General features: G+C 43.0%; 3 protein-coding genes across 4 annotated transcripts; all 3 read right to left on the minus strand.

Moving 5' to 3' along the window:
* Window positions 1–3,446: 3,446 nt before the first annotated feature.
* LOC114149047 (uncharacterized) lies at window positions 3,447–7,328 on the minus strand. Its single transcript, XM_028024597.1, has 4 exons — window positions 6,896–7,328; window positions 5,551–5,605; window positions 5,403–5,465; window positions 3,447–4,457 (listed from the first exon to the last, which is right to left on the minus strand). Exons 1-4 carry the CDS (start codon window positions 7,118–7,120, stop codon window positions 4,057–4,059), a joined length of 744 nt encoding a protein of 247 aa, XP_027880398.1. The 5' UTR covers window positions 7,121–7,328; the 3' UTR covers window positions 3,447–4,056.
* Window positions 7,329–8,755: 1,427 nt separating this feature from the next.
* LOC114149700 (phosphatidylinositol 4-phosphate 5-kinase-like protein 1) lies at window positions 8,756–18,332 on the minus strand. Its single transcript, XM_028025732.1, is given in 10 exon segments — window positions 8,756–12,038; window positions 12,831–12,993; window positions 13,408–13,520; window positions 13,796–13,851; window positions 14,289–14,323; window positions 14,418–14,542; window positions 15,670–15,824; window positions 15,894–15,944; window positions 17,922–17,989; window positions 17,992–18,332. Coding segments are annotated over 10 exon segments (1,437 nt in total). The 5' UTR covers window positions 18,251–18,332; the 3' UTR covers window positions 8,756–11,626.
* Window positions 18,333–21,359: 3,027 nt separating this feature from the next.
* On the minus strand, window positions 21,360–23,253 carry LOC114149704 (dolichol phosphate-mannose biosynthesis regulatory protein-like). 2 transcript variants are annotated; one of them, XM_028025739.1, is made up of 4 exons: window positions 23,100–23,253; window positions 21,994–22,083; window positions 21,762–21,864; window positions 21,360–21,432 (listed from the first exon to the last, which is right to left on the minus strand). In XM_028025739.1, exons 1-4 carry the CDS (start codon window positions 23,100–23,102, stop codon window positions 21,371–21,373), a joined length of 258 nt encoding a protein of 85 aa, XP_027881540.1. In that variant the 5' UTR covers window positions 23,103–23,253; the 3' UTR covers window positions 21,360–21,370. The 2 variants fall into 2 exon arrangements, with proteins under 2 accessions (XP_027881540.1, XP_027881539.1); XM_028025738.1 differs by lacking the exon at window positions 21,360–21,432 and having other exon boundaries at window positions 21,585–21,864.
* Window positions 23,254–23,764: the final 511 nt, after the last annotated feature.

The raw sequence follows: 23,764 nt of genomic DNA on the forward strand, positions 1-23,764 counted from the left end.
GAGTCAAAGATGAAGAATATCCTCCTCTTCCTCTTGTCCGTGGGGTATTTCAGCCCAAAGTTTTTTGTTGTTGTTTTTTTTTTGTTTTTTTTAGACTTTATTTATTGTAATAAACAACAATACAATTGATTTCAGCCCAAAGTGCTGACTGACAGGAGACTAGCAACACTTGCTCTTATTTTTCGGTTTAAATGAAGGCACATCTCATTATGAACTAAACTACAGCACCCCCTAGTGGCCACTATGGGTAACCACCTACAATCAGCATATAGAAACATGGAGCGGACATTTACAGCTAGTGTCGCAGAAACTTTGTTTAAACATCATGAACAGCAGCGTTTTATTGAAGCCAGAAAATGAAACCACGACATGAATCTTGTTAACAAGGCATCAGAGTTAGCTAATGCTAACGTGAAGAATGTAGCAGCCAAAAAAACATAGTGCAGCTCTGTCCTGAAGGAGCTAGCAGCTAGCGCTAACATCGGGCAGGATGCTACTACTAGCAAAACAGCCAGAATGTCAGTAAATCCTGTCTGGAGTAAAGTTGATCATTTTAACATTTGCAGCTTAATGTTTCGAACTGATCGTCAGATTAAAAATGTTTGGTAAATTCGTTTTTATACCAGAGTTTTTTTCTGCATCATCTGAGGACGTTTCTCAGATCTGGGAACATTAAAAATTTAAAGTAACCAGGCACTTTGAAAAAGTTCTGACTGGAGGAAAACATGAGGAACTAATTCAGCCAAGAACCGAACATTTTGACTGAACCGGTTCAGATTCAGCCGATTACAGAATCACCGGGAGAAATAAAAATGGCGGCTGGAAGTCCATGACCTCGTTTAGCTGTTCTGCAGCAAAATCTGTAACAATTCAGAAAAGAACCTCTTGGAGGTCAGGAGGTCAGGTGACCCAGAGGTCAGGTTTCATCCTGCTGCTTCTGGATCGTCTGACCTTAAAGTCATAAAAAAAAGCAGCTGATAAAAAAGTCCAAAACTTCAGAAACTTTAACAGAAGCTGCAGGTTTTTTCTGGTTTGGTTAAAACATGTTTGATTTCATTCAGTGGGAAGAAAATCCACAAATTTTACTCAAAGTAAGAGAAACGACTTTATAATAAAATTACTCTATAAAAGTAAAAGTACAGCGTAGTAAAGATGAAGTAAATGTAACTAGTTACTGCTGAACTCTAACAATATAAAGTTAAAATAAGTTGCAGTGAATCAATTCCTCCTGTTTTCCTCGATCAGCTGATCGGGTTTCTGCCGAGTCATCAACAACCTGATTCAGCAAATCATCAATGATTGTTGCAGCAACTCTGAGTCAGTCAACGTTGCGTCAATCTGGGATTCCCTGGAGGCTGCGGAGCCGTAAAAGACGTTTCTCTGGTCAGAATGTCTGTTATTAATCTGTAGATGTGTCAATCTGGACAGAGAGACAACAGGCAGCCTGCGCTGTCAGGGTTTGACTAGGACATGAAGGATCTGCTCTCTGCCACCAAAAACAAACTCAGTTCATTTAGTTAGACTCCATCTACGGAGGACTCACCCTGCCAAAGCTGGTAATGAACATAGACTAGCGGTGGGACTCGATTTGAACCTGCTGGAGGCAGGATCTGTATTTATTTTAGAAAAATTAGAAACATTTCAATTTAAAAATCTTTTTGCTGCTAAAATATTGTTATTGTAGTTTTTAATTGTTCTTCATCATCAGATTGAAACCAAGTTTCTCTGGTCATTCATTAAATTTCTAATCTGGACATTAGCGTTAGCTGCTACATGTTTAGCAATGAGGTGCTACTTCAGCTTAGCATAGTTTCGCTGCTAGGCTAACTCCTTTTAGCATAACTCGAACAGAGCGATAGTCTTTTCCATCATCCAATCAGATCGATTAGAAGCAGAAAAAGACGCATCGTTGCTGCTGTTAGCGGACGTAGCGGTGCATCAGGTTTACAGGCGTACCAGAAACACACAAATACAAAGGTTCCAGGAGGAACAAAAAAAATTGTGTTAAAATTTTAAATTAAATTAATAAAAATGAACATGTTAAAGTACAGCAGTAATATAAAAAATAAATGACTTTATAAAGTAATTATTGTGCCAAATATTGCAACCAAAAATGTAAGAATAAAAAAATAAAGAAATTTCACAACATACATGATCATACAGTCTGTCATCAGATACTATTTGTTTATCATTTCTACCGTTATTAATTTAATGTTGTCACTTTTATTTTATTTTTCCCAATTATATTAATTAGTTTCCTTTTTTATTTGGTTCTATTTTATTTTGTGTCACTTTTTATTTATCTTCTCCTCTAATATTTCATTTCCTCCAGTCGGATCTGATCAGATTTTGTCCAAACGTTGTTTTAAAAATAATGTCAAACACAGGATTGTTTTCAGAAACGTTTTTATCCACATCGATCCGTCACTGAGCGTCGATTTAAACATGCCAAACCTGTAGGGGGCGGTGCAGCGCTAAGCTAAAGCCTGCCAGTCAATCAGATTGCTTCAAAACAATGACTTCCTGTTAGGAGTTAAACATGGCGGCCTCTGTGTGGACAGACTGACAGGCTGAACAGAGAATTAAAATATAAACTTAATAAAACAAAGTATCAGATCCTGAAACACAAATCCAGAGTTTTCTAAAACCTCCACTTTGGTCTGAGTTTTTATAATAATGTTTTTTCTCTCCACTGTCGCCACATGCATGTTCAGTTCCTGTAAAATCAGCGACTCAACATGAGCAACCAGCAGGTTATCAGCATCCTGAGATAAAAACTTTCAAATAATTTTAATAATGAATTAAATTCATAATAACCAGGATCAGTTGGAAAGTAAATATGGATGAATTCTGACTTTCTGTTTGTTTCTCTGGTTCTTCCCTCTGAAGGAAAATAAATCCTGAGGTTTTCCTTTCACTCGTCTGTCAGGTTCTGTTTCTGTTTCTGCTCATGTTTCACTTTGAACTGATGCAACTTTTCAGGTTACAGTGAAACTGTGAGGGTTAAACTTTCTCTGTTCTGTTCGTCCCACGCAGCACTAAAGAGCCTTTCTTCCACCCACTCCAGTTTCTGGCTGCGTTTCGCCACCGGAGGAAGGAGCAGAAACACGCGGCGTGTCGGATCATGTCCGAACACAGAGAGGTTTCAGGAAGATTCAGGAGGTTTTCTGAAGGCCGCAGGTTTAATCTAAGATTTATTCTAACATTTATTCTCTCATGTTTTCTGTTTCACTTTGAGGAACTCAAACCACAAAAATCTGTGAAATTCAACAACACCCAGTTCATGAGTCTCAGCACAAACACGTCAAAAACTGAGCCACAAACCCAGAATCTACTTATCCAGGGGGCCCAGACCGCGGCGCGTGGGCCATTTCCTGCCCTCAGGATGAGTTCTTGTGGCTCTGGAAGGAAACTTTCAGACTGTTTGATTCAATATAGTAATACTGTTTTTATTATAGTAGTAAATCTGTTTATTGCATTTGATTAAAAAAAGATGAAAAATATTTTATCACAGAGAAAACATTCAACTTCACATTTTGCTCCAAGTAGCAAAAGGTTTGGCCTCCAGGGTCAGAGTTCAAACATCTTAAACCTGATCAGATCAAAACATAAAAGACTAAAATTATTCTGATTCATGTTGTTTTTATCTTGTCTCATTTTGTAGAACTTTTTTCCAGTTATAAATAAATATCTGCTAAATTAAAATAAACTGTAATCAAATGAAAGTTAATAAATCAGATATTTTAGCGCCGTTAGCTTGTTGAGCTAACGACGCTAATTAACCTGGATTAAACTCAAATAAACCAAAGTTCAATCATCTCTACCTGCAGCGGAGCGCCGGCATTCTGGGGTCAGAGTTCAGGGGTCAAATGAAAAAACTAAGAGGTCAAAATAAATAAAATGACCTTTAACCTCTAAAAAAGTAGAGTATTGTTCCAAGTTGCACAGCAAAAGTCACAAACATTAGATATAAAGCAGGTCCAGTGGAATATTTTCCTCCAGTCATCACATCCTGAACAGAACCGGAACCGGGTCAGAACCGGGCCGTAACGGTTCCTACGTCCTGAACGCTCCAAACGAGGCCCGATCGATCAGCTCCTGGCCTTCACTGATCAGAACCTTCAGCTGGTCTCCTCTCCACAGGTCGAACAGCTGGCCCACGTACACCGTCCGGACCCGGTGATGGCCGCCGCCGCCGTCCGGGGGCCCCGTCGGGTACGGGCCGCCGTCCTGGGCCCCCATCAGGTCCATGTCTCGGTCGTAGCCTTTGCTCCGCCGCTGCAGCGTCACGCGGAAGTCCCGCGCCGGGCCCTTCAAGACGAACTTCATGTAGACGAAGTAGAGTCCGGTCTCCGGCACCACGATGGCCCACAGGCCGCGGCTGTAGGCGCCGCCGCCGAACCTGGCTCTCCATTCCAGCTGAGACCCAGACAGCAGGTTCGCTACGTTAACGGAATCTGCAGAAGGACCGTTAGCATCCGTTAGCTTAGCATCTAAACCAGAATGACACACTTCCTGTTCAGATTGAACAATAACTGAATAACTGGGATTAAAATCTGATTTTTTAAAAATTTTTTTACCCCTCCAGGGTCTTTTGTGGCTCTAGTGCCCCTTATATGACAGCAGGCTGACAGGAAACGGGGAAGACATGCGGCAAATGTCGTCGGGTCTGGGAGTCGAACCCGCGACAGCCGCGTCGAGAACTCAAGGCCTCCAAATACGGGTCGCGCTAACCGCTACACCACCATGGCACGCCTAAAATCTGATTTTTATCACAATAATCGAGTTTCACCTGCAAACAGTTTTATTAAATAATGTCTCATATCTGATCATAACTATAAACAAACTGCAGATTTTCTGCTGCTGCATCCTGGGAGCTAAAAGCAGCGTCACCACAGATCCTTCCTCCCAGTGTTTACATAAATCATTTCTTATTTATTCTGTTATTTTATGTGCATATTTGGATCAGTTTGATATGTTGAGTTTTTTATGGTTTTATGCTGTAAATGTGATTATTAGTTCTTATTGTTTCATTTCTGTGTAAATCTAAATGCTTCATGGAAACAGATCATCTCCCTGCTTCGCTGTCAGTTTCACTGTCAGTTTGTTTGAATAATGAAATGAATTGAGATGAATATCCTGATGTCCAGAGATTCAGCCCTGAGGGACTTTTATAAAAACAAGTGGAAACCTTGGAAAGATCAAACGTTTCAGTTTCCACGAGATTCTTGACATTTTTTACTTCCATCAGAATCATCATCCAAAGTTTGAACACAGAGATGAACTTTTCCTGATTTACTTTTTGTTCTGATCCGTTTTCTCAGTTTAAAGGTGATAAAACATTTCGGTTTAGATTAAAACGTTTCTGTTGCTTATTTTAATATCTCAAGACAAAAACTCACTGAGGTCGATGCGCAGCGGGCCGGCGGTGGGAGAACTGCTGGTACTGGCTGTGGACGGGTCGTCTGCAGACAGAGGAAGGTGAGCGGTTAGGTTCTGGTTCTGGTTCTGATCAGCAGCTGGACGGACAGGAAATGAAAGTTAACGTACCTGCAGGACAGATTCTCCTCTGGGCCGAGAAGGACGGATCAGAATCAGACGATTTCTGTGGATAACAGAGGAAATTCTTCAGAACCGTTCAGAACATCTGGGTCTGATCAGGTCAGGAAACTAGCAGGATCTAATAAATCTAAACCACAGGGGGCGCTATTTTTAAAGTTACAGTGAAAAATGACCAGGAATGATTCGGGTTATTTAGCCTGTCAGAGAAAAAGGGCCTTTCATTTTAAAAAGGTATTTTAACCAAGTTATTCAATCAAATGAAGTATTTTGCTAGCAAGCTACACATTAATATTTAGCTTCAAACAAATACCATTATCATCACTCCGCCTGGGGGAAATATTTAGCTTGCTAACTAGTTTGAAGCTAAATGTTTAGCTAACAAGCTACTTCACTAATATGGACCTAAATATTTTGTTAGAAGCTAAATATTTAGCTTCAAACTCAATATTTACTTAGCAAGCTAAATATAGTTTGAGGCTAATTATTTAGCTAAGTGGCTGAATGTTTAGCTTTGAGTTAAATAATTTGCATTTGCTTCAGAAATATTTATCTGAATGATTAGTTTAAACTGTGACATTTATTTATGATAAATGAATAAAAAAATAAAAATATGAGGTTGAGAAATGAACCGCCATTTTTAGGCTAGCTCAAATCTTTGCTGTTTTTGTTTGGACCGTATCTTTAATCCGAACCAGGCTGAACTCAGGAAGGTCCTGAAACCAGCTGCTGGTTTTACTTTAAATATGAAGCAAATAATTCATCTTTTAATATACTTTTCAATTATGATCATCTGCGACAGACTGGCGACCTGTCCAGGGTGAACCCCGCCTCCCGCCTGGAACGTAGCTGGAGATAGGCACCGGCAACCCTCCCGACCCCATTAGGGACAAGGGTGAACAGAAAATGGATGGATGGATGGATGGATTATGATCATTTCGAGTCGCAGCAAAAAATTAGAATCAGAAAAATTCAAAAGAATTTTATCCATAAATATGGACAGCAGGTCCAGGTTCGGTTCGGTTCTGCAGTGGATTCTGGGTCCGGGCTCCTTTTGCCTGACTCATGGATCTCCTCAGACCTCCAGGATTTATTTATTGTCATTTCCATTATCAGTCTGACTCTGCAGGAAGTTCGGTTCGGTCCGGTCCAGTCCGGTTCGTAACAATCCGAACTCTCCCGGAACACCGGAGGCGGTTCGGATGAACTGAGCAGGTTCTGGTGGTTTTAGAAGCCGAACCGAACCTGAACCTGTCAGAACCTTCAGTAGAGTCAGGAGAACCAGCCTGGATGTTTCCGCCGCCGCAGGGCGCCCCCTGCCGGCGGCGGCTCTTACCGCGGCTCTCCGCTGACTGAGATCCGCGCAGCTGATGAAGATGAAGGCGGCGGCGCAGCCCAGCAGCAGCAGCAGCGTGATGAGCCTCAGCCGGACCTCCTGCTGCTTCATCTCCCGGCAATGGTTGATGAGGATGAGGAGGGACTCTTCCTCTCGGTGCCCCCTGACCTCCACCGGTCCGCTGCCGCTGAGAGCCTCCATCTCCTGATCTGCTCCTTTCCGCATCCCGCGGCCTTTTATTGGCGAACACCCACAGAGTTTCTTACCTCACCGTTTATTTTTAGACTCAGGAAGAAAGACAAGGAGGATGAGGAGGAGCCTTCATCAGAGACAGATTAAAATATTTTACTTTTTGTTTTATTCACAAAGTAAAAATTCACCCAAACTGGTTCCATGTGAGAAAGTAACATTAACCTCTCTCTCTCTCCCTCACAGGTGTGTGTGTGTGTGTGTGTGTGTGAGAGAGAGAGAGAGAGAGAGTAAATGGCACAGGGGGTGAGCGAGAACACACGACAGGAATCTAAAAGAATAACTTGACCTCAGAAACTAAACTACAAAAACAAAGAAAAACGACACAAGAAGTAAAAATAATAAAGTGGAATCACTGAAATAAAATAAAAATAATAATGAAACAGAAACGAAGCTCCAAACCTGGAAGGTTTAACATAAAACCTGAACTGAGAGTCAGAATGAGCCATCAGCAGATCTGGAGTTTATTCTTACTCTGTCTCTGGTAGTTCATATTTAGCTCTCTGGCTCCCTCTGGTGGTCATGGATGGAACAGCACTTCCAAAACGTTAACGTCCTTTTGACTCCACAGAAACAACCAGCCAGTTATTATCATCTTATTTTATTTCAGTTTTATCTGCTTTCACCTCACATGTAGAAAAACACAAACCAGATTCAACTCTATTTTTAACTCTCTATTTATTAAAAAATTTAAGTAATTGTAGGAAAGTTGGAAAAACTAAAACGAGTTAAAATAACTGAAATGAGCTTCAGATAACAAAACTCTGGTTATGTCAAAAACAGAACTGTAGCCATTTTTGATGTTTAATGTTTCACTGTTTGTAAATGTCGGCAACATTATGCTGTGCTATTTTAAATGATTATCATTTTAACTTTTAGAGGTATTTTTTAAAAGCCCATCTGGACAAGGGTTAGGGTTGCACTATGACTGCTGTTTTGTTCAGTTTGTCTGTTCCTACCAAATAAACTCAAATAAACAAATAAAATAAATAACTGGATGTATTTAAAGTCTGATAATAAAAATCAAAATCATTGGTCCTAAAGACAAAACAAAGTTAACAAACTGAGAGGAAAGAAAAATCCCAACTAAATATTTATAACTGGTTCAAACAACAGAGATATTTTAATATTCATTAATAAACAGTGGAAACAAAATGGCTCCACTGTAAAGCTAACATCTCTGCTCTTCAGATATCAGCCAATCAGCCTCAAGCAAAAACAATGGCGGCTGCTTAGCGAACGCCAGCCGTTAGCATGTCACGTAGCGCCGCCTCCAGGTATTTCCTGTTGAATATTTCAAATATTCTCTGCAAATCAGAATGAGCAGGAACATTTATGAGATTTATGACCAACTGGGAAATAAACACAAATGGTTTGAGTTTCTATTGGCATAAATGTCTGTACCGCTAATAGTGGAGCTAATTTTTCATTTAGCACTTTCGCTAACGTTGAAAACATTTAACATTACATTAGCACAGCTAGCTGTTAGCTGTGTCTGACATGAGACTTTTACCAACTGGTTTTTGCTCTTTTGTGAAACTTCACTAGAGAAAAACTGTTAGCAGTTAGCAGTTAGCAGCCAACAGGCGAGGAAAGTGAAATAAAACAGTTTCTTTCTTTAGCTCTTTATTTCAGGCGGTAAAAAGCAAAGATGTTTCATCCGTTCACATCATTCCTGCCTCTCAGGCAACAGAAACAGTTTTATCATGACGGACGTCTGCAGGAGCTGAACCCGCTTTGGGCCTAAGGGTTCGGTCCCTGAGGAGTTCACCGGATCCAACAGGAGTTCTGGATCCGACCCGGGTTTGGTTCCAGTTCCCTTCACTGGGAGCCATCCTGTTTGGACCTGAAAGTTTCTGGTTCCGGTTCATCAGATGTTTCTGGACCAGAACTAAACATTTAGTTTCTCAGTTCTAGAACCAAAACAAAAGTTTGGATCACTGGAGATTCTGATCAGATGATCCACCGATCGATCCGCTTCCTGCTGCTTCCTGCCGTCACTACGGAAAAACCTGCTAATCCTCACTGACCTTTGACCTAAAGTAGCCTGAACTCAACAAGTCAGTGGTGGGCACTGCTACTTAAAAAGCTAACTGCGCTAAATCTAAATAACTCATCATAGCCATTAGTTACACTAACACTACAGTGCTAGACCAACACGGTATTTAACAAAAGCTAATGCTAACGCGCTACACCAACATGCTATTTAGGAGAAGCTAAAGTTAAAGTGCTACACTGACATGCTATTTAGATGAAGCTAAGGTAGCTAAATGCTCTAATTGTTAGGAAACCTAGCTAAAGCGCTAAACAAAAAAGTAGCTCTGCTATTAGCGCATTAGCATTAGCGTGTCCAGCTCTGCTTCCAGGCATCAGATCAGATTTGTGTCGGGTTCTGAAGGTTCAGGACTGAGAGGCTTTTGATGGTGAAGGTGGAGCTAGCTGCTGGAGGTTCTGACCCGAAGGAGCTAGCAGCTGGAGGTTCTGACCCGAAGGAGCTAGCTGCTGGAGGTTCTGACCCGAAGGAGCTAGCAGCTGGAGGTTCTGACCCAAAGGAGCTAGCAGCTGGAGGTTCTGACCCGAAGGAGCTAGCTGCTGGAGGTTCTGACCCGAAGGAGCTAGCAGCTGGAGGTTCTGACCCAAAGGAGCTAGCAGCTGGAGGTTCTGACCCGAAGGAGCTAGCTGCTGGAGGTTCTGACCCAAAGGAACTAGCTGCTGGAGGTTCTGACCCGAAGGAGCTAGCTGCTGGAGGTTCTGACCCAAAGGAGCTAGCTGCTGGAGGTTCTGACCCAAAGGAACTAGCTGCTGGAGGTTCTGATCTGGATCCAAACCAGGTTTTATTGGATTCAGTTCTGGACAGAAACAAACGGGTCAAAGTTCCTCAAAGACAGACGAATTACTTCCTGTAGAGGAAATCATGAAACCGTCTGAGGATCCGGTCGGATCAGAACTCCTGAGGAACAAACGGAGCAACGGGAAAGGGAGCAGCTGGGTTCTGTGGCTGGCAGAGGCAGCATCATGCTGTGGGCCTTTGGTGAAGCTAATCGAAGGCAGAAATCCTCCGAATGAAGGATTTGTAATGTTTGTTTCTTGGACTAGACCGCAGGCCTTTCAGGCCGGTTTGCATAAAAATACAGATTTATAACAAAAAACATGAAATAAAATCCAAACTATTAATTTAAAGGTCACACAGTTCAAACAAAACATCATCATGGATGATCCTGTAAGGCAGAAAGACGTCCAATAAATAACAATGATGCATATTGAGACGCAGCAGATCAGAGACTAAACCATCATCTGGAAAGTAAGGAAGTAAGTAAGTGCACCCTGTGATCCAGCAGGGTGTACTTACTTCCTGGATCTTCATCAGGATCTCACATCGGTCATGAATTCTGCTGCAGTTTGAAGATTCGGAAGTTTGTAAAATCACTTCCAATAAATAAATAAAGTCAATAAAACCAGTCGGCCATTTTTGTTTTGTTTTCTGCTCGTATTTAGCTAAAAAGCAACGTTGGTTTGTCGGTTAAATACTTTTTAACATCTGCAGGTTTCAGAAAATCAAATTTAAGACGTTTTTAATTCCAGCTGAAATGAAACTTCAGACAGAAACGTCGAAATCCAGGTGATGTTTGGAGGATCCAGCATAACAGAACCGAACCAAAATCAACGTCCAAAACAAGCTAGCTAACTAGTTAGCATGGGGATATTAGCAGCTAGCTACAGACCAAATTTAAGGCCTGTGATTGGTGTATTTAAGACCAATGCACATTTTTTAAAAATGACTTTAAGACGTTTTAAGACTTTAAGGACTGGGATCAATAAAGCATTTTTGAATTTGAATTTATTTGCATCAGATTAGATTAGGAAGATTTAATCTCCCTAATCTAATCTAGATCAGAAGTTTGCTTCTTTCCTGAGCTGCAGCTGGCGGCCGCAAAAATCAGTCCAAGAGCCAGAAATGGAGCCCAGGCCGCAACTTTGGACGCCCCTGGTCTAGTCCAATCATTGACTGAGAGACAGAGAAAGCCCACATCCTGATGCCTCCACCACCGGTCCAGAGGGCGTCGTCATGATATCTCGGCTTTGATGACCTCAGTCCGGCGGCCATCTTGTTTCTAGAGAGAAGAGACTTTCTCCTTCAACCCTGGCGGGCAGCCGTGACCTTTAACCTTTGACCTGATGCACAACGATGGTTTAGTTTGTTCTTTAACAAGTTTGTTTTCTTTTCATTTAGAAACCAGAAACTCAGCGGTTCTGGTTCTGTGAGTTGAAGGAGGCGGGTCGTCTAGTTAGTGTGGTTCTGGTCTAGTCGTTGTGGTTCTGGACCCAGCTGGTCTAGTCGGTGTAGTTCTGGACCCAGCTGGTCTAGTCGGTGTGGTTCTGGACCCAGCGGGTCTAGTCGGTGTGGTTCTGGACCCAGCGGGTCTAGTCGGTGTGGTTCTGGACCCAGCTGGTCTAGTCGGTGTGGTTCTGGACCCAGCGGGTCTAGTCGGTGTGGTTCTGGACCCAGCGCCGCAGGCGGCCGCTGTACTCCTGCGGGCTGACGGTGGAGAAGGAGCGGCCATGATGCCTCAGGCTCTTCCACAGATGCTCCAGCCGCTTCTTCAGGCCGTAGACGGTGAAGACGTCGATGATGCCGATGAAGTAGCGCTGCTCGGGTCCGTCGATGACGTGCAGCGGGTTCTTCAGGTTCGGCAGCAGCCGCCGGTTCTGGGCCCTAAAGTCGTCGGGCGAGTCGGCGCCGGATCCGGCGGGTCGCGGACTCGTCCGGGACGAGTCGTCTCGGTCCTGGGACGACGTTAAGCCCGAGTCCGGTTCCGGTGACAGTCCGGCGTCGTCGTTCAGAACCGCTCCTGGGACTTCGGCGTGTATCGGGCTGGACCCGGGGTTCACGGACCTGGAACGGTACCAGACAGGAAGTGAGGCAGACTTACGGGATTCTGGACAGAACTGGGCCTGAGATTAGAACCGGGTCGATAATTATTCCATTTAAAGTTCTGAGGAGACGGACCAGAAAACGTCCAGCGTCCGTTTCACTCCCACAGGGTCAGGATCACCGAACTGGGCTGGAACCCAACCCATTAGCCGTTACCATGGAGACGGAGGCTAATTGAGATGCGGCATCTGCTCTGCTCCCTAATCTAATCTGTTCTGATCAGATAATCACATTTATAGAAATTACGGAGGCGACGAATGAAGCTGATTGATGAACGGACTGGTTGCCATGGTGATTCACATTCTTCCCACAGAGCAGCGAGAGAACAATAACTGTAATCTGACAAACACAACCCTCAGGCTAGCAAGCTAAATACTTAGCCACATGCAAATTCACTTGCTGATAAGCGGAAGTGGACTATCAAAATAAAAGCTGTTTCAATAGATCCATTGGTAGGAACATCTGTATTGATATTTATCAATACAAATGTTTTGGTAAAGAAAGCTAAGTATTAGCTAAATTTATGCTACTAACTAATACTTAGCTAACTACTATAAACTTTGCAGAGTTTGTAATAGCTAGCTAAGCTAAATACTTAGCAAGCAAAACATTCAGCCAGCTAAATATGTATCTTACTATTTAGCTAGTTTGTAAACGCCATATTTATCTGGCTAACTACCTAGCATGTTAGCCAGATAAATGTTTAGGTAATTATTTAGCTCTCTGTGAGTGGAGCCAGCGGAGCTGACGGACTTCTTGGTTCTGACGATGAGCGAGGCGAAAGACAGGTTCTGGTTCCGCTCGTCGTGGTGCAGCGGCTGGTGGGCCAGCAGGAGGCTGTAGTCCAGAACGTTGAGCCGCTCCAGGAAGCTGGTGTCGATCTCCACCTGCTGGACGAGCCAGGAGCGCTGCCGCTCTGCACACAACACAACCAAAGTCAACAAATACAACAAATACCAAAAAACACAACAAACTCACACAGAGACCCGGGTCGGTGTCAGAACGGAACCAGGCGGTTTGGAAACTTTGAGTTTCGTTTTCATGGTTTAACAAAAACAAACTTTAATGTTTTACAGTGAAGCAGAACTTCCTACATTTTTACCATTAAAAATCTGAGCTTTGGTTTCTGACACAATCCAGAGATATTATGGGATGGATTAGATCAACGCTGACTCGTCAGTTAGAATGGCCTAGTCAAAGTCCAGACCTGAATCCAGCAGGTTTTTCAGATGTTTTCAGACTGAACTGGTTCGGTTCTGGAGGACAGAAGTAGTTCTCTGTGTGACCAGCAGAGGGCGCGCTGCACCTTCCTCCTCCTCCTCTTCCTCACCCAGTGTGATGAACTGGCCTTCAAAGTTCAGGTCCTTCAGAACCACGATGATCTGGCTGCCCTCCGGCGCCGGGTCCGTCCACCGGCTCACCTGGCAGCCTTTGATGTCGTACCTGCAGAACACAGGCAGCGTCACTGGACCTGACCGGAACCAGGACCGACCCGGACCTGGAACCAGAACTGACCAGAACCAGGACCAACCCAGAACCAGAACCAACCTGGAACCAGGACTGACCCGGACCTGGAACCAAAACTGACCAGAACCAGAACCAATCTGGAACCAGGACCGACCCGGACCTGGTACCAGAACTGACCATTACCAGGACCGACCTGGAACCAGGACCAATCAGAACCAGGACCGACCCGGACCTCAGCGGTCCAGACTCACCGGGCGTTGATGCGTTCGTCCGGGTAAAAGACGCTCTGCATTACGATGAAATATTTCTGCCAAGAAGAAAAGATGAGATGATCCAGCAGGAGGCGCCAAACGTTCAGATCCACAAAACAGCAGAAGAAGAAATTCAAACATTTAGCTATCAGAGCAGCGCCTACTTCCTGTTATCAGGCGGTTTCTACAGGAAGTAACTCAAAAACACAAAATCTCAACAAGTAATTTATTTAGTTTAGTTTCTAAAATCTCAGAAAATTAATTTGCAGGTAATTTTTCACCCAGATACAGAAGATCAACTAAATATTAAAGCACAGTTAGCATTAGCAGATTTTTTCACTTGTAACACAAAAATCACATTTGTTTTCTGAATTTTTAATTTGTTTTGATAATGCTACATTTTGGAATGAAAAAAAATCACTTTGTTTAAAGATTCCTCAGATCCTGATCCAGACATTCAGAACCAGAGAACCGGGTCAAAGCGGATCTTTACCTTCCGACCGGGAGGGATCCGGATCCGGTGAACTCCTGAAAGGAAAACAAGAATCATCAAGACGACGAGTCCTCCATCGTCAGCTGGTCGGGTTAAAGGTCGGGCTAAAGGTCAGGTCGTGGGTTGTACCTAAGAACTTGACCAGCAGTGAATGTGGGAACTTCCTCAGATGCTCCACGTAGATCTTCAGGTTGGACAGAAGGAATTTAATCTCCCGTTTGTTTTGAGTCTTCAGGAAAAAACGTTTATCATTTCTGAAGGTTCAAAAACACAAAACGCATCAATGAACACGTGCTGTTAAACATCCTACAGTTAGCATGTCAGCTAACCACAGTTACCATTCATTAATGTTAGCAACTACGCTAATAAAAGCTAAGTTTTGGGTCAGCATCACCTGATATAGTTGACAAATGTTAGCAGCTACACAAATAAACATATTTTGTTGGCTTTAGCTAATAAACTTATAGCAGCAAACATTAAAATAACCTGCAATAGCGAAGAATGACAAATGTTAGCAACTGTCCTAAAAAAGCTATTTTATTAGCATTAGCTTATAAACGTATAACAGTAGACATCTGGAAAACAAGATCCCATAGCTAACTAATATTAGCAGCTATGCTACTAAAATTATTTTGTTAGCATTAGCTAATAATGTTATAGTGGTTGAAATCCTTGCTAACATGCAGCTTTTCTCTAATCTTCTGATTTATGTATTTCTGTCTATGCCTTGTAACCAGGTCAGTTTTTGTTTCCCAGGTCTTCACAGGTCTGTCCAACAAATCAATCAAACAGCTGCAGCTGATCCAGATGCTGCTGCTGGCGTTCTGACTAAAACCAGGAAGATAGAGCACATAACACCAGTTTTAAAGTCCCTCCACTGGCTCCCTGTAGCTCAAAGAATAGACTTTAAAATACTGTTGTTAGTTTATAAATCACTGAACAGCTTAGCACCACAATACATTAAAGATCTGCTGTTGTTGTATCAACCTTCCAGACCTCTCAGGTTCTGGTTCTGGTTCTGCTCTGCATCCCCAGAACCAGAACCAAACGAGGAGAAGCAGCTTTCAGCATCTATGCACCACAAATTTGGAACAAACTTCCAGAAAACTGTAAAACAGCTGAAACACTGACTTCTTTTAAATCTCGACTAAAAACCCACCTGTTTAGGATTGTGTTTGAAACGTAATCAATTACAAATTTATTGATGGAACTTGACTTAATGCTGTGTTTTGATTATTGATTCTATGTTTCATTGTGATTCTGTGTTTGTAATGATGTAAAGCTCTTTGAAATGCCTGCTGCTGAAATGTGCTACACAAAGAAAATGTGATGGATTGATTGATTCCCGTTAGTTTTTCTGCTGAGTGAGGAGCAGACTCACGTCAGGAAGAAGTCAGCTTTGCTCTTGGAGTTGCTGATGAACTGCAGGTAGCAGCTTTCTGAGCACAGAGACTGCAGATACTCGTCATCTGTGATTCCTAGCGACGCGCGCAGAGCGGCGAACACCGGGCCGCCAAACGTCTCCAGGGAGAAGTCCTGGACAAACACAGCAAACTGTCTGGGACGCCTGAGAGCCACAATCACCGCCTGCCGGCCCGACCTCACCTTGTGCACCTGCGTGACCTTGGATCTGAAGTTGTCGTCTGAAAGGTCGTTCTGGAAACAGAAACACAGTAAGACAGAAAGATTCACAATCTGCTTCATATTTCAGTTTATGTTCCTGTTTTTACAGGAAAGAGGAAATTCAGGAATTCATGAGCCATAAAACAACAGGATGTCTTCAGTCAGAGGGATTTCCAGAAGTGTTGTAACACAGACCTCTACAGGAGATCCTTCAAACTCCATCCATCTCTGCAGCGACTCGTTTAATTTGGTTTATCTGGTTTAAATATGAGATTTCTGTGGATATTTGTGTATTTGTCAGTGACTGCTGGCGCTCAGTGCGCTGAGGTCGCCGCGGCAATCTCTGATGTCAGAGGCGGCGCCGCTGACCGAGCCGTAATGCTCCCTGCTGAGTCAGCGCTCTGGGCGTCAGAGGGATTAGGCCCGAGCAGAACCGGGTCGGGAATTCTGCTTGTTCTGTAGCAACAGAATCTCAGTCAGCTCCAAGCTCACGGCTGAACCAGGATCAGATTTTATTTATTCTTCTACTTCCAGAATGAAGCTTTCCTCTAAAATAACAGATGGAGCTCAGAGGGACTCATCATTCAGCAGATCGTTAGCCTGCTAATCAATCAACCTGTGGCTAATTCACAAAGCTAACATAAATATTGACATGATGCCAAACTGTTAGTTATTATTCATTGAAGTTTAAATATTTTAACCTTTATGCTAACCCTGAATCATCCTAATAAACACTAGTTCTGCTAACGCTAAAGCCCTATACCAAAATGGTTTTGAACACATGCTATTGCTAAAGCGCTAAATTCAGCCATGTTGATTCCTATAAGGTGTCATAAGGAGAACATGGAGAAGTTCTCAAAATAATTCATGTATGTCAGTGTTCAGGGGAAGTTAAAGCAATAAATGTTTTCAACATGAGCTAAAATGCTAAAGCGCTAAGGTAAAAACTAGCTCTGCTATTAGCGGATTAGCAGACGTCTACGCTGTTCACTGAACCAACACAAAGTCTTAGCAACAAGCAGCAGCAGCAACGTTTGAAAGCATTTAGAATCATAAAAACTGAATATAATTATTCACCGTCTGGATTCTGGTTTTAATCATATTTTAAATAAATGTTTTTGTAGCTGTTGCTCTAAATTAGCATCAGGAGTTTCCTGATAATCTCAGTTTCAGCTTCAGGAATAATTGCTTGTTTGTTTAGATGCCTAAAACCAGGAGACGGCAGCGTTGACACATTAAGCAACTTTAAGTGGATGTTGAGGCTGTTTTGTTGCTGAATCCCTGGTTGCTGAAGCTGTTTGTTTACTGCTGTCGCCGCGCTGCGCTCTGACCTGCTTCCACTACGGCAGCAGGAAGGGGTCATTTTTAATCTCTGGACTTTTCTGCTGCTGGTTTTCCTCTGATCTGAACACACAGATGAATTTACTGCTGACACGTTCAGAAATCCAATAATCAATCCCTGGAAAGCTGTTAGCGCCGCGGCGCAGCGACCTTCAGCGCGGCGCAGCGACCTTCAGCGTTTTATTATCAGTGACATAAAAACAAAAAGGTTCAGGTCTGAAAGAACATCAGAGACGTTTTGTACAGATTTAAAAGCTTCAGATCAATTTACTGACTGGACAGAGAGAGAAGCAGCGTTAGAATGAAACCAGAGGTCAGAGGTCAAATCACCTCATCGATTACAAACAATCGGCAGACGAAGCAGGAATCAATTTTAGAGATGAATGTTCAGGAAACGATGAAGTTTTCACCTTCAACTGATTCAGTTTGACTTGACTGATCCAGAGTCAGATATGAGGACCTGAAACTGAACTGAACTGAACTGAACTGAACCGAACCGAACTGAACCGAACCGAACCGAACCGAACCGAACTGAACCGAACTGAACTGAACTGAACCGAACTGAACGGATTTGAGACCAAAACATGAAGGCTGCTGACCTCTGACCTCTGGGCCAGCAGGCGTTCCTCTGTGGTTTTTAGCAGGCATGATGCTGCCGCTGCTACTCACCGCTGGCGGTGTGTGTGTGGAGGTGTGTATGGCTGCAGCCAGGCCCTCCTTCATCCTGCAGGTCAGGCGTAGAAGTCGTGCTGCTGGTCGATCTCAAACAGACCCAGAAGTTTCCACTGCTGCCTCAGTCCGCCCCAGCGCCGCCGCTTCGCCGTGCCGGATCGCTGCGGCTGCGGCAGCGGCGGCGGCGGCTGCCGGCGTCCGGGCGTCTCCATCTGGGCAGAGAGCAGAGCGGCAGCTTGAGGCGCTGAACGCTTTCTGCAGAAATCAAAGAGTGAGAGGAGGCCAGCAGGAAAACCAAACACAGCAGTCTGTAACTGGGTTGCCATGGCGACCAGCACAATGGGATGAAAGCTCTGCGGTGCGGCGCAGCACGCCGCGCCTGATGAGCCGAGCAGCTCATTAACACGTTTCAGCAGAGCAGCCGCGGCGCCAGATCAAAACATCTACAGCTAATAAGACGACTGGCCCTTTAAATAACCGCTGATGATGTCACTGCTTTCTCTGAGTCTGATTGGTTCATCCCCAACATTAGAGCGACCTGGAGGAACACAAACCAGGAGGGTCAAAGGTCATCTGCGCTAACGGCTACATGCTAGCCCTAAACAGGAAGCAGACGTCCAGGTGTGGATAGCTAAACAGCAACATGGCAGACAGGCTTTTATTTCTGCTTTACTTTCTAAATTTAGCTAACTAAATATTTAGGCTAATATTAGCGTAGCTGTGGAGCTGAACAGCTTCCTGATGAAAGGATGAATATTTTCTTCATGTTTTGTTTATATTTTTGTCTTTTTGTGTAAACACTGAAAGAAATATTAAACTGCAACAAAAAAAGCTGTAAAAATATAAATAAAACTAAATAATAACATAAATTTATGCTAATTAAGCTAAGCTAAACAATTAGCTTGCTATTCAGGTATTTAACTTAAAGCTGGGATATTTAAATAATTAAATAACAGTAAAAATATGAAAGTATATTTTTTCCGTCAATAACAGACCAATGCTGTTTTACAGTGTAATTTTTCTGTCTCTTTGCTCCTGCAGAGATTTTTCCTCTCATCAGGATTTACATGACCTTCGGCCTCAGGCCTTCATTTGACTAACAAGCTCCGGCGGGCCGGTTCGGCTCGGTTCGGCTCGGTCCGGACCGGTTCGGACTTGGAGTCAGCAGGTCAGCTCACCTCAGAGTTTGTTTAGCTGGGGAGCATCACTTCCTGCTTCTCAGCATCAGCCAAGCAGAAAACAGGCAAAGGAGCGGCAGGGGAACAGCAGCAGGGAGGAAAGGAGCAAAGGAGGCAACGAAAAAGCAAGCAAGCGAGAGCGAGCGAGCGAGCGAGCGAGCGAGGCGAGCGAGCGAGCGAGCGAGCGAGCGAGCGAGCGAGCAAGCGAGCGAGCGAGCGAGCGAGCGAGCGAGCAAGCGAGCGAGCGAGCGAGCGAGCGAGCGAGGAGCGAGCGAGGGAGGAGCGAGCGAGCGAGCGAGCGAGCGAGCGAGCGAGCAGCGAGCAAGCGAGCGAGCGAGCGAGCGAGCGAGCGAGCGAGCAAGCGAGCGAGCGAGCGAGCAGCGAGCGAGCGAGCGCGCGGAGGGAGCGAGGGAGCGAGCGGAGCGAGCGAGCGAGCGAGCGAGCAAGCAAGCAAGCAAGAGAGCGAGCGAGCGAGCGAGCGATCGAGCGAGCTAGCGAGCGAGGGAGCGACAGCGAGCGAGCGAGCGAGCGAGGGAGCGAGGAGCAGAGCGAGGGAGCGAGCGAGCTAGCGAGCGAGCGAGCGAGCGAGCAAGCGAGCGAGCGAGAGATCTAGCTAGCAATATCGAGCGAGCTATCTATCAATCGATCTATCTAATCTATCAAGCTATCGAGCGATATTAGCTATCAATCAATCAATCAATCAATCAATCAATCAATCTATCTATCTATCTATCTATCTATCTATCTATCTATCTATCTATCTGTCTGTCTGTCTGTCTGTATGTCTGTCAGAGCCAGAATTAGTTATTTTGCTCACCCTCAGAGTGAGTTCTGCTGGTTCCTGGTGCCGGTTCGGTCCGGTGTCTCTGACTCGTGTGCGCAGGCCGGACCGGCCGGGACTGATCCTGGATCCGGTCACACCCAGATCCTGACACCGACTGGTTCTGTGGGCTGATGGCTCCGGCTCCACACCAGCAGCGTCCCTTCAAATTAAAAGCCCGGCCCAGCTGGGCGGACCGGTCCAGAACCAGCAGCTGGTCTTTCTGCAGGAGTTTCCATCGGTTCCGACCTTTAAACTGGACTGAAACGTCAGGTTAGAATATGTTATGGAATCATTAATGAAATCAAAGTTCTGCTGAACTTCTCTTGACTTTTGCAACTTTACATGAAATATTCAGGAAGTAAATAATTATATTCTGATTTATTAACAATTTTATGAAATATTAGTGCTGATTATTTTTTTTATTCATTAAGATTTTTTATAGTTTTTTAAACTTTACTTTTCATAATATTTTTTGTGTGTCTTTATACAATGTTCTTTATTTTCTCTTTTTAGTTTCCTTCGTGATTTTTATTATGCAATAAATAAATAATATTTTATTTATTTATTTATGCAAAAAATGTTTATAGTTTTATCAGATCATTAAATTAGTTAACGATTATTCGATAATCAATTTAATCCAATTAATCGTTTCAGCCCTAATTAATACATTTCAGAAACATAAAACTACATCATTTTCACCTGGAAACATCGTTTTTAATCGGTGGTTTCGGTTTTCTACAGATTTAAAGTTTGGATCTGCTGCCCCCTTCTGGACGGAAGCATTAATGCAGCGCAGGTGAATATTAAAAACTAATAAAACTTTGTTTTATTTCTGATTTTTCAGCCATTAAGACAAACTAGTATTTTATGTTTGTTGGAATAAGAGAAAATCTGAGGATCCAGTTCAGAAAAATACCCTGCAGTAAAACAGATCTGCATTATTAAGGAACAAATTAATAATTCAATAAATGCATTAAATACACCTTAATGAGTCTCATCTGTCAGATTGAAAGAATCTTTTGGAAATAAGCTTTAAGCAGAAATAAGACATATTTTTAATACTTTATCACAGAAACAGATTTATGTCCTAAATAAATAAAATACGATTCTGTTTCAGTTATTTGTTGACCTGAAGAATTTTAGACACAATAATTTTAAGGAGCAAAAATTTTATTTTATTTTAATGTAAACAAAAGTGAAACCCATCTGTTACACAAATTCACTCCTACATTTATTTATTTATAGAAAACTGTTTCCACGGCAACAAACTCTGAATATTTACAGATTTCCTCATTATTCAATAATCAGATTTGCCTTCTTGAACTGTGACGTCATTCCCGGCGGCACAGCCTCTGACGTCATCGGGACAGCAAACGGCCCGCCGGGGGAGCCAGAGTTCCTCAGAAAGATTCCAGAGCGAAACAAAACGAGAAACTTCCTGGAACTCACGTCGGTTTTTCTTCGGTTTTGCGGTTTTTTCCACAGGATGACGGCGCAGTGAAGGTTCCTGTCGGATCCCGAACAGAACATGGACCAAAAACCTCAGAACCGGGAATAAAATCTGGGATTCAACCTAAAAATCTGATCCTGCATCAGTTGGGCTTTTATCATGAAATTGAAACATGCAGTTCAGCTTATTAAAAAAAAAAGACAATTTTACTGACTGATTATCTCAACATGAGGCAGTTTGAACACCTGTTAGCTGCTGCTGCATAAACAAACTGAATGAATTAATACGAAGAGCTGAATTAAAGCTGATGGGGCAGAACCAGAACCAGAACCAGGTCAGCTTCAGTCTGTTAGGAACTGAAAGGTAGAGGAAACATGACCTCTGACCTATGCAGAGCAACAGCAGCACCGCAGCGACTCCAGGCAGGATGACCGAATATTCCCGAGGAAGGAAATATCTGTGAAGGACGTGGCGGGCGTCGACGAACGGCTGCAGAGAAACACGAAGAAAATTCATTTAGACAGAAACATCATGACTGGATTTATAATAACATCCAGTAATTAGATCTTCAGATTGATAATAATGGGTTGATTTCGCTCCCAGGATCGGGTCCAGTACCAGAACAATGACCCAGACGGTGTAATACGTGAAGAGCAGCAGGCTGAACAGAACCAGACTCATCCCGACCGCCTGATCCGCTCCTGTAGCCTGGAAATACAGAAAAAACATTCCCTTCACTGGGAGCACACAAGACAGGTTTCTGCTCTGGCTCTGAGCCTGGAAAAACCTGGAAAAACCTGGGACACAAGGAGAAAACCTGGAAAAACCTGGGATGGATAGATGGATAAAACTTTTTGGACCTGGAAATATGGAAAATTATTTCATTTTCCTTTTATTTAATTTTTAACCTTTTGATGGGAAAATCTAACAGAAACATTCAAGTGGTATGAAATTAGATTTAGATTTCATTATTTTCTTGGAGTCTGAACAGAATCATAAAGATGAACAGGTGCAGCTGCTAAATCAGTCCAAAGTGGGACCTGGAGGTCCGGCGTCCTGCATGTTTTAGTCTCCCTGGTTTAACGCACCTGGACCAAATGAAGGATCATTAGAGGCCTTAGGACGCTGACATGTTGAGAAGGTTGTTACTAAAACCAGGGACACAATAAAACATGCCGGACCTCCAGGACCCACTTTGGGCTCCACTGTGCTAAATGTTCCGTTATTCCTTCTTTATTTTCTGTCTCTCATTGGTTCCGTCCAGTCCGGAACTCCCTATAAATAATTGAAAACTTAGGCAAAAACTAGATTTCTGTGTAAAGAAGGTGATGATAAAACGTATCTTCGGAGCAAACAACGTTCCCTCTTAAATTCGGCGTTGAACAGTTTTATAAATCTGGAGTTATTTTCAAGAAATAAATAAAAATTGTCTGAACAGAGACAGAAGTTACACGAACAAATCTTTTAGAAACGGTTCGCAGATAATTAGCTTCAACTGAGCTTCAAAGACTGAAACCAACACAATTATTAAAACTATAAAATAAGTCTGTATTATACTAAATCAGATTTACACTTAATGCGAGGCGACAAGCTAACTGGCTAACATCTTATAAACAACTTTATCTTCATGCTTCACCTCCAGTCAGACATTAAACGCTAAAATTTCATTTTAAATCTACCTTTCAGCATTAATGTTTGATTATTACTTTATTTATATTTCTTACCATGTTTACAGACACGTAGTAAGGGATTATTTGTCAATGCTTCCGGCTTCTTACTTCTTCTCCTAAACCTACCGAAAATGCTCAGGTCTCCGTCGCCCCCTAACGGTGGTATGGTGCAATTTCACCGCCATACGTTTAGAGTCGTTTCAGGGGTCTCAAACTCCAGTCCTGGAAGGCCGCTGTCCTGCAACTTTTAGATGAGCCTCTGCTGCACCACCTGGATAGAATAATTAGGTCATTAAGGCTCTGGAGACCTGATCTAGACCAGGAGGAGGTCATTAAGCCGTTTCATTCCAGCGTTTTTGTACCTGAGGCACATCTAAAAACTGCAGGACAGCGACTGGAGGCCTGGAGCTTGAGACCCAAATCTGACCTTCAGTTTTAGTTACAAAAAAAGGTGAAACTTCAACCATAATAAAAATAAGAAATAATTTAATTTTTAACATATTCACACTAAAAGCTTTGTAAAAAAAAAAAAAAAAACAATTTGTAAAAATATTGAAAACGATGCATCACTATCATCCCACTTCACAATCATGCACCGCTTTGTGTTGGTCTGTCACTTTAAGTTTGTTCGTAATAGTACAAAATGTGGAAAAGTTCAAGGGGTGTGTAAAGCTCTGAACATAAATAAAAGGAAAATAATTTTTTAATTTCAATGTAGA

This window comes from Xiphophorus couchianus, chromosome 8 (genome assembly GCF_001444195.1).
Source record: "Xiphophorus couchianus chromosome 8, X_couchianus-1.0, whole genome shotgun sequence".
NCBI classification, from domain to species: Eukaryota; Metazoa; Chordata; class Actinopteri; order Cyprinodontiformes; family Poeciliidae; genus Xiphophorus; species Xiphophorus couchianus.

Coding starts and splice junctions, on each gene's coding strand:
- LOC114149047 (XM_028024597.1), bottom strand. CDS start 7,120: ATGCGGAAAGGAGCAGATCAGGAGATGGAGGCTCTCAGCGGCAGCGGA. Junction 5,606..6,895: donor TCAGTCAGCGGAGAGCCGCG/GTAAGAGCCGCC, acceptor TGTTATCCACAG/AAATCGTCTGATTCTGATCC. Junction 5,466..5,550: donor GAGGAGAATCTGTCCTGCAG/GTACGTTAACTT, acceptor CTCTGTCTGCAG/ACGACCCGTCCACAGCCAGT.
- LOC114149704 (XM_028025738.1), bottom strand. Junction 21,865..21,993: donor CCGTCTGGGTCATTGTTCTG/GTACTGGACCCG, acceptor GTTTCTCTGCAG/CCGTTCGTCGACGCCCGCCA.